Source organism: Haliotis rubra, unplaced genomic scaffold (assembly GCF_003918875.1).
Source record: "Haliotis rubra isolate DU_JTF1 unplaced genomic scaffold, ASM391887v1 Scf48, whole genome shotgun sequence".
Classification (NCBI taxonomy): Eukaryota; Metazoa; Mollusca; class Gastropoda; order Lepetellida; family Haliotidae; genus Haliotis; species Haliotis rubra.
In genome coordinates this window covers 2,046,053-2,056,536 of record NW_025767168.1, presented here as the reverse complement: position 1 = coordinate 2,056,536, position 10,484 = coordinate 2,046,053, and the positions used below count along the sequence as shown (strand labels likewise).

Here is a 10,484-nt window from a genome sequence, read left to right as displayed (position 1 = left end):
GAGACACACCAGCCCATTGTGTTTAGGCTTATGTCACTTACTTCACACTCCTTTATTCACAGTGAGCGAATAGTGAATATTTTATATAACCTAGAAATCCAACACGATTAACTCTGCATTATATATTTTGTATAGAAAGCAACAAAACCCTTTCCATAACCATATGATAATACATATTCAATAGCCAGCCTTGGTCGTCAGCTGAAGCAGATTAACAAGGCCGCAAAAGGCAAAACAGAGGCAAAAAGCGTGATCAGACGTTTTGTATAGTACACCAATACGACTATTTCTCATTAAGCTGGATGATGCATTTCTAACATATGTTCCTCCGGAAGCGACATAAACTATGGCAAGACACATGCTTCTACGGGCGATAACTTTAAATGAAACGCGTGATTAATGAGAGAGTTTGCGACAAGACAAGTGTGAAAAACATGGGGTGTCATAGTCCCATGTTTTTTGTCTCCAGAGTTTCGGCACTGAAATCCATCGTCCAACTGCAATTATGAAGCATGTGATTATATCTCCTGGTATGACAGCTGGGATGAACAGGGCTGAAAAATGACACCATCTGGGGTTGTCAATATGCCAGAAAAAACTAGAAGACTCCCCTAGGTAATCATTATGCCTGCGTTGTTGTAAGATGGAATACTATCATTAACGTATCTCGGTATCTTCAGCATCTGGGCAGGTAAAGACGATGCTCAGATAGCACTGCGCATGTCATTTTCGAAAGTTGAGACATCCGGGGAATATAACCCGGATGACGGTATGTGGTCTAGCTGACTGACGTTTCAGTGTCCATTTTTCGTCGTATGGACATTTTTTGTGGAAGATTATTTTCCAGATGAATCAAACACAGTTCGTTGTGATGTTTCACTGATTACTACGCCACCCATGAAAACTAACACTGGAATCCTTCAACTTATTTCTCATATCCAACCACAAAGCTTCACATCAAAGATATAGCTTTAGTGGTATGTGATAACATTGTATCGAGCTTGTGGGGTATGGTAATTCACGTGTTATGATTTTGATGTTATCTGTGTAATTATGACACTGTAGTCATAACCTATCCAGGGGCTATCATGTCATCTACATCTCGGCTGCTGTCGTCACGAATCACCCAAGCGGCTATTTTTTGACACATCTCACCCCTTTCGGTTAAACGACTACAGGTATTACCTTACACTTGTCAAGTCCCCACAAGAAGCATTTGCATAAAAAGTTAAAACCTGTTTATAATACCCACGTCAAGCCCCATCACACCTGCTATCAATCATGCCGTGGTCCATGGACAAGTCCCCATCCATCATCACAAGACGCTGAAGAAGGGGATGAGACGAGAGTCATATAGGTCCTCGATTTCTTGTCTGATAGTGGCGACTAGAGACTTCCTAGTGTGATATGCTGTAGCGAACTGTCAAGTGAGGATTATAGGGCGTTAATCTTCCCACCAGGTAGAAGAGGCATAAGATGAGATGCACACTGGGCCCGCTGGATCATGAAAGACGTCAGGTTTATACCATATATGGCTACATATACTTTAACACAGAAAACAAGGCGATACAACTGCACCCAGGCACTTTGGGATACATCGGAATGTTTTCTGCACCGATCTCAGAATACCTTTCAGTTTTTTTGCACAAAATGCGGTCACATTTTTGTATGATGTTCTCGCATTGAACTGTCGGTGTTTTAATTTCCTTGTGTCACAAAAGGTAGCCTGAAAATGAAAAGCAACATAAAAATAACAAATACTTATAACTAGACAGTTTTGTCCCGTCAACTAAAGTCAAATTAACGGCAGCGATCTATCTTATTTAGAATCTCGAAGTTTTTTCCATTTCACCTTGGAAAGACAAACCAGAAATGCTTTTAATTATGTTTTTTTCGTATTTTTTAACATATTTAATTGAACTCAAAGAAGTGCAAGAAACAATTTAAACGTACTGCACAGATGCGTTTCGAGGTAAGTATCATAATGTGGAAACAGTGCTGCGGGTATGTTCGCTGCAATGGAATTGCTCTGGTGACGGACTCCAGAGAGCATACTGTTGTCTTAAACAAATTGGATTAGGCGAGGAGAAAGTGAAATTATATCTCTCGAGCCTCACATCAAAGGTGCTGTGCTCCGCAAGGCAGGATTTACTGGGATTACATTGTCTGGTCGCATCAACCTCTGGTCAATACCGGGGAAGGAATGCGGCCTGTAGAAGGGCTCTGTTGCGGAGTAATCTGCACAATCAAACCTTGCTATTACTTATTTGTTATCCGAACGAACCTGTTAGAAATATATCCATGTGATAACTTCATGACATGTCTTCAGCATTGGTGGATATCTCGGTTCAGGTGTCTTTATCTCTGCTTGCATTAACATCCTCTTAACCTTTGAGAAGCTTCTACACCTTAAACATCTCAGGTCAGCCGTCAGACCCCGACAAAGATAAGACTTTCTCTGCAAATGAAATGTTCAGGATTGTTAGGATGATTCCCACTATCGCTCGATCAGCACACAAAACAAAATCAAAACCTGTTCAATGTGTATTTAAAACGATATCCTTAGGAATACACAAGGTCACACAAGGTCAAAACCATCGTTGCTCGCTAATCTGGTTCACGGGAGCACCATCAAATATGTTGCCCACGGAAGAATGTTTCTATGTTTAGGGCACATAGAGATCATAGTTTCTGAGCACTGTATTGTAACACAACCTGTCTCGGGAATATTGCTGTGGATTCACAGTGACAATCGTCATGTGCGAGTTTTCATCATTTCCATGGTGGTTGGAAATTAATCACACGGTCGTTGTTACTGGTCATGTTCACCAATAAAATTGCCAAGACAAGCTTCGGATGTACATTGAGCGTGTGACTTGAGGGAATGTCAAAAGCCGTAAATATGCCACCTTCCTATTACGTACCGATATATAATCTGTTCACGTGTACTGGAATGAAGCACACATGACATATCTCCAAGTGCAGGATGGGCATGCTAGAAGCAAGGAGGTAGGCGCAATGCGAGGTGATGACGTATTTCAGTGTGTAACTACCAAACAGATATATCTGTGGAAGTGACGAAAACAGGATAAACACGTTATTACTGATAACACTGTGACATTAATTAGGTTTACAGCAGGTCATGTTATTAAATATGCTGATAACATCTCGGAGACGTACATATGAACGCGTTAGTAATACCATTTGGCATTTCCGCCATATTAGGAATAGTTTGGGAGAGATATATTTCACGTTTGCTATTTTCACACACATGCTTCTGATTAAAAGCAGTAAAGACACTGAGTTGACTTCATAAACTCATCGAGCCTCGTGGATTCCTAGGGTTTGGGAATGTCTTTTGGAAGTCTCTACGTGCGTTTAAGCTGTTGAATATATCTGTTCCATGAACACAAAAATGCATAACAATTAAACCTAGTATTTGTCTAATCGTTTAATATAATTAGCAACATATAATAACATGAAATGCATCTTGCTATGTAATACACACATAAGTTAGTACACATACAAAAATGGACGTGATAAAACTTGCGACATTCAGGACCCGTAGCTGTTTACTCGGTACTGTATACCTAGAATAATCCGAATGGTGCATGTTCCAGTGTTCTTACTGCTAGCGTCAAATTGAGTTTCACCAAGGTGACACCATTAGATGCCTCAGTACATGTGGAGGGCACTTCCTGATTTGCCTCATCCGTATATCCCAAAATATGTCAGTCCAATACCCTTATTTTTCACTGATACGATATCTTCTAGATTTTTTTTCTGGTGAACAATTGACTTGCCTTTGCGTGTATTTGTGACGAATACGCCCGGTTGGTCAGAAATAAGTTCCTTGTCGCAAACAACTGGCATCATCACTATTTGACAGAGATACATAAGTGTATGCTCATGATAGCAGTGGTCGGAGTCGACAGTGGACGATGGAGCTTTTGCCAGGGGACTGTAATCACTTCTAGACAAGGGGTTTGGTGAATATATTTAGATAAGAAAAGGATTAACAGTTGAGGAAGTGTAATTCTTATAAAGGACTATGTCTGTCATGCAAAACATGTAAGAGACTATTATTTGTGAATGGTTCCAGCTATCTTAACATACTCGGAACTAACCATGGTTGTTGATTTTGAATTTCACCAAAGAAGTAAACTGTCTGACTGCGGACCTTCTCATTAGGTTGACACGCCGTAATCTAGCTGAATGACAGACTGAGCTCATTGTTACAACCATACCTGCAAACGTGAACCTCTATAGAGGCTCAGAGCCCTGAAAAACCCTACCGTATCGCTGGCTTCACTGTGGAACTCTGTATTCCAGGTATCTTGGCATGACGAGTTCTTACCAGACCCTGCTTGAGGAACTACAAGAGGTGCCAGTCAGGAAGAGATGTGCCAACCTGCAGTTCTTGGCACCGAAGCAGCAAAAACTCTGCGACCAGGAAGAGAAACTTATTGACGTCATACACGAGGGAGCCAATGTTGGCATTGAAGAATGTCAATTTCAGTTTAAAGATCGTCGTTGGAACTGTTCCACCTTCAACACCACCAACGTCTTTGGGCAAGTTCTGAGCACAAGTAAGTTGACCGAAAACTGTTAAAATCCCCACAAGTTAGTCTGCCTGTTAGGTGAGAGTAGTCCCCCTTGCATAGAAACGTCCACAGCAATATCCTTACCAAATATACGTTTCCACCAGTTTTAAACTGGTGGAGTACCGATTTAGACAATTACTAGAGTGGGTTAAGGCAACACATGCCATGTCAGCATATTTTCTCTGTATCTACATCCAGATGTCTGTTGTGAGTGAACAAATCCCACCTGCTCCATCACAGTCACTCCCTACACTATTTTCATCATCATTACATGTTTGTGTTTATTCCAACCACTTATAATACTGATATATGCCCCATTTCACTTTAAACACTCTAACGTTATCGTTTTGAAAGCACAATCTCATCTTCTGTAAGTGTTGTGACAACACGGCACAATACGAGTAACGTATTTACTTGGATCCATTTATCTGTGGGCCATCATATGCATTAAGTGTTAATTGATTCATTTAAAACAGAAACAGAAACGATATATTGCCCATTCAACTCGGAGTTTCCAGGACTAGAAAGAGAAATGTTTATTGTTATTCAAAGTGCTCTCGTAGCTCTCTGAAAGTCATACTTCTGAGAAGAAATGTCAGAAGATAACACTATTCTGCATGTTTAGAAATCAAGGCTAGGCGAGTGGCAAGGGATCTGTCTATTGTCTTATCTCCTCGTATCCCCACATAAAAGTGCCAAGGAAGGGGAAGGGGTCGGGCCAAGGGGCGGGGAGAAGTGTTGCTTCCTGCGAACGTCGAGGAAACCACGTAAGCTTTCGCCCCGCGTTGTTGCGATCGTCGCGATAACGTCGCGCAAACAATTTTCGTTCCTGTCAATATCTAACAACGATGTGCCAAGTTTTGACATTGCTCTTCGTTATGAGATGAAGTTTGACTTGGAAACCGAGAGCTAATTGTGTTATGTGGCACGCTCTGCGTAGATGTTTGAATGGCGGTCGCGCTTGACAATAGCCAGTATGGGTTTAACTTCCATTGATTTATCGAGTGCCGTTCTCGACAAAAGTATAATCTTTATTGCTGTCAAGTTGAAAATTGACTGGTACTTTTTCGTTAAGTTAACATCAATTTGTTCCACCGTGATATGAAACAGGAAAAAGAACGGTATTTTCAACAGCTCAGGATCGAATTATCGAATCGATTATTTTTTCACTTTATTAGATTTGTTGAACAGTGACAGTGACGATGTACGGGGGTGGGGCGGGAGGGGTGAATGCACTTACTTTTGGTCTTTAAGGACATCAACTTGTTTCAGCATAAGTACATTCCACATGATCACAATAAAATAAATCGTAAACATAGGCCCTGTTTGACAATATATCAATATATATTATGATGGAAATGTATTCAGGATACGTTTCATCCTAATTTGTTAATACACATTCACGGCATTTATGAACCGATAAAGTTCTATGTTGCTTGATAAAGCCCTGTGTCTCATGGACGACAAGTAAAGATATGAAATAATAAAATAATGATCAATTTCAAAAGGTATTTTACATTTTGAGGTAAATCTCTGGGAACTGCCGAAGATGTTGATCCAGTTTTCGCCACAACAGTAGCTTACAACAGCCATTTATAACCTATCTTCCCAACAACTGCTTTTCATCTCGAGAAACATCGGCTGGAGTGGACAAGACGAGTTGGGCTGATCTGGGTGTTTTGACAGTTTAATTATCTCTGATAGACAGCCGTAGCGTCTCTTAACATCAAACATGATTTATTAACACAGTTTGTTTGGACAGCTGTATGCTAGCATTCGAGTTAGTTGGGTGGAAAGGTGAATTAAGTTGAGCGTTCATTCTCACTGGGAAAGGAAAATATGCACATGTTTGAGTTAAGTCAAGCGGTTAAAGCCGTAGCAAGGGTCAAACACGAGGAGAATTATGTAAAGAGGGTGATTGGATGTGGAGGCGACAGTGAACATTCTTGTACCTGTGGTCGGGTGCAGGTGCGGGGTGATATAGGATGGGCACTGAGGGTTGTGGGGTCTTCACAATCACAAATATATCTCCCTCGATTCATTTGCCCATTTCTTGTAATAGACTTTAATCGTGTTTTTCCTTTCAGCTTATATTATGACGAAAGGTTAATCATTCCCGATGAATGTTGGAATACAGTTTACAGTTATAGTTCCGAGATAGCATTCCGACGTTGGTCCAACGTTGGCAATGGTTGGCAACGCGGTCGGGTTCCTCGTATTGGCCCAGCGTTGTGAAATATTTTTCGACTTTCCTTCAAGGGGCGTTTTTTCTGATTAACTCTTTACAATAGATTTTCGTCACAAGTGGAAATAGGGCATATTCATGATTTTAACATTTTCCTCTTGAAAGGACATGTGAAACGCAACAGTATATATGGAGTCGCACAATACAGATATTAGTATCATTTCACTGGGCTGGACCCATTGTGTTAGGACCTCTACAATTTCTAGGATAAACTGCATCCGAATTATTTCCAAATATGTTACATGTGTAATGAGACCGAGCTTAAAGATTAATATGAAAACTAATTCTGATTTTGAATGATGCAGAAACTTAAACACTCTAACATTTCAAAGAGAGAGTCACAAATGCTAGTGAGTGTAGGCTGATTTAAAGAGATTGGTTTTACGCCCTTCTTAGAAATGTCATAAAGTGGCACCTTGTTTCAACGTGAGGCATTGTTTCACGAAGATTTTATAGTTATTCATTATTCTGCAATGTATTAACATTTTTGCGATGTTTGTTTCAGAGAGTCGCGAGACAGCGTACATCTACGCCATATCTTCGGCCGGGGTCATGTACAGCGTCACTCGCGCATGCGCACGGGGCCAGCTTGACCAATGTGGGTGTGACACGGAAACCCGTCAGCTGGTCACAGACGGGAACTTCGAGTGGGGAGGATGTTCCGACAACATCAGATATGGACAGAGGTTCTCGAAGGAGTTTGTGGACTCTAACGAAATGAAAAGGAATGATTTTGGACTGATGAACGTCTGGAACAACGGTGCCGGGAGAAAGGTAGGAATAACGCCCAATACCAGTCAGATCAAACTTCACCTCGACAACGATCCCGTTGGACCCGTACGTTCGCGTTTGAGAAGACAGTTTCGCTCAACATGTTTGCGAATACCTTCTCATCTTATTCTTCAGCTAGGTTAAGTTTAGTTTTACGCCGCTTATAGCAGTATTGCAGCAATATCACGGCGGGGGACACCAGAAATGGGCCTCACACAGTGTACCTATGTGGGGAATCGAACCTGGGTCTGCGACGTGACGAGCGAACACTTTACCCCACTGCCCCTCTAGGTTAAGAGGCGACTTCACAGAGTGAGTGACTGGGTAGGGTTTAATGCCGCTGAGGGCCTCTTGGTGAGGCGATGCAGGGCCCAAATCTCTCTTCAACATTTTTGTTTGGATTTCGCTTTTATGTTCATGTATCACTGTTTGACGACGTACGTCCAAATATATAATGTACATTTTGTTAGGATGAGGTCAGAATAATGACTCCAGATAAAATAATCCGGTATACAATCCGGTAAACAAAATGGCCGTCCAACGAAACTGCTTAGGATTTTAGTTTTGCAAAGGTCACTGACACAGCCATTTTAGTAGAACTGAAAACACCGAGCAAGGATAGTTTTCACATATATGTGTGCCCTTTTTCCAAGGATAGTTTTCACATATATGTGTGGACCCTTTTCCAAGGACAGTTTTCACATATATGTGTGAGCCCTTTTTCCAAGGATATATAGTTGTCACATATATGTGTGAACCCTTTTTCCAAGGATAGTTTTCACATATATGTGTGAACCCTTTTTCCAAGGATAGTTTTCACATATATGTGTGAACCCTTTTTCCAAGGATAGTTGTCACATATATGTGTGAACCCTTTTTCTAAATAATAATGTGTGATGTCCATCACAACAACACGTAAACACTTCTTTCAAAATATTTTGTTTCCTTTCCAGACCATCAAGGACAACATGGAATTTATCTGCAAGTGCCATGGCGTCTCCGGATCCTGCTCTGTTAAAATCTGTTGGAGAAAGATGAAGGCTTTTCGAAAAATAGGCTCAGCCCTCAAGGCACGCTTTGATGGCGCAAGTATAGTTAGAGTGGACAGAAACAGACTGAAATTAAAACGACTCAGTAAAAACCAAAAACGGCCTACAAAGAGAGATCTTGTATATTTAGAAGAGTCTCCGGATTTCTGTAACTTTAATCCTACATCCGGGTCTTTAGGAACTCGAGGCAGAAAGTGCAACAAGACAAGCATCGCTCTTGATGGTTGCAGTTTGATGTGTTGTGGGCGCGGGTATTATACACTGGTGAAGGAGGAGAGGGATGATTGTGACTGCAAATTTTACTGGTGTTGCAGAGTAGTATGTAAGAAGTGTACACGAACTGTTGAAATGCATTACTGTAACTGACAGCGATGTTACAAATCACTGGACCTTATTGTAACTGTCAAAATGCATTACTGTAACTGACAGCGATATTGCTGTTGGTCACACCCGATTGTTACGGTGGAAAACGTTACTGTAACTGATGTCGACGTTGCCAATGGTTGCATTGTAGTTGTAGATCTACCTTCAATATGAGGACCACAGTTGCCAACTGGCGAACAGCTGTGGATTTTGTTAGTTCAGCGAAACAGTTGAACAGAGCTAGGACATTTCAAGCAACGAGAACGTTTTCAAGAATCATTTTCCAGAAATGATGGTTGTTTGTTTTCCTTAATCACTTCGAAGGAGACTTGATCGCTCTCCTGGTCTTCATCATCTCCTGGTTCTGTCAATTCTGACCACCTTGGCATTGTTCGGTTACTGTTGACCAGGTGATCCTACGTGGAGCGACACTATGGCTAAGGATAACACCAAGTCCCTTCCTCTGAAAGGTCCGAGAAGGTTCCCAGACTTCATGATGTATGATGGCCAGTTTGATCACGTTTCTATAGGATGACTCAAGTAACAGTCTCCGCTGCATTTAGTTAAAGTAATAGCTGATGATTCTGGTGCTCGGTATATTTTATATCATCAACTGTCACCACAGTTACTGCAGTGGAACCTGGTTCAGAGAATGTTCATGCCTAAAGTGTCGCTTTGTCGAACGAAAATGAAATAACGAAGTTTATGTTCTCCGCATGCTGTAAATCGTTATGGACATGATACTATTACTGACACTCTTATCTATACACCATAACACCTCGAAGTAGAAATTAGATGATATTTGAGAAAATCGGCGTATATCCATGTGTATTGGATGTTGTATTACAGGATTAATCGAAGTAAAAAGTAAAAATGATTTTACTAGTTAGTCAATCTCTCAAGTTTATTAGAATATTTTTTAACTGATGATTATCTATATATGACGTAAATACTTCAGATTATATATACATGCAATACATCAGTGATCAATATGTATGTAATAATAGTTCTCATGTAACCTGTAAAAGCTGCACAATGATACCACTTGTTGAGGCTCTCCCAGTAGTTTGGACATGTACTAATTTCTTAACTTGAACAACAGAAAAAAACACTGAAAAATAAAGTTAGAGTTCTTTTTGTAAAACCTTAAATGTTAATTAAGGGATGGATGCATTGTATCCTGTACCTTTTCTAAATGTTGCTGTCTCCTTGCACACTTTCACGTCACACTCCACTGGACTTAACTGACAACGAATGTATGGCAATTATAATATATTAGCTATTTAATATTATAGAAAGTGTACGATCATTGGATTTCCAAATTTGTTATTGTGATTCTTTTTGATGTTAGACAAAAGATTGAAATATTTATAATTTTTCCTATACGTTTTATTTTTAACACTTTCAGTGTTTAGCCAACTTATTACAAGAAGGCTGTGAATATGATGAAGT

At 40.5% G+C, this 10,484-nt stretch overlaps 1 protein-coding gene across 1 annotated transcript; it reads left to right on the top strand.

The window, feature by feature from the left end:
* Window positions 1–4,312: 4,312 nt before the first annotated feature.
* On the top strand, window positions 4,313–10,180 carry LOC124290990 (protein Wnt-4-like; the record flags this gene model as incomplete). Its single annotated transcript, XM_046727852.1, has 3 exons — window positions 4,313–4,589; window positions 7,355–7,623; window positions 8,574–10,180. Coding segments are annotated over 3 exons (1,008 nt in total), but the record flags the coding sequence as incomplete, so codon positions are not given.
* Between the last annotated feature and the right edge of the window lie 304 nt (window positions 10,181–10,484).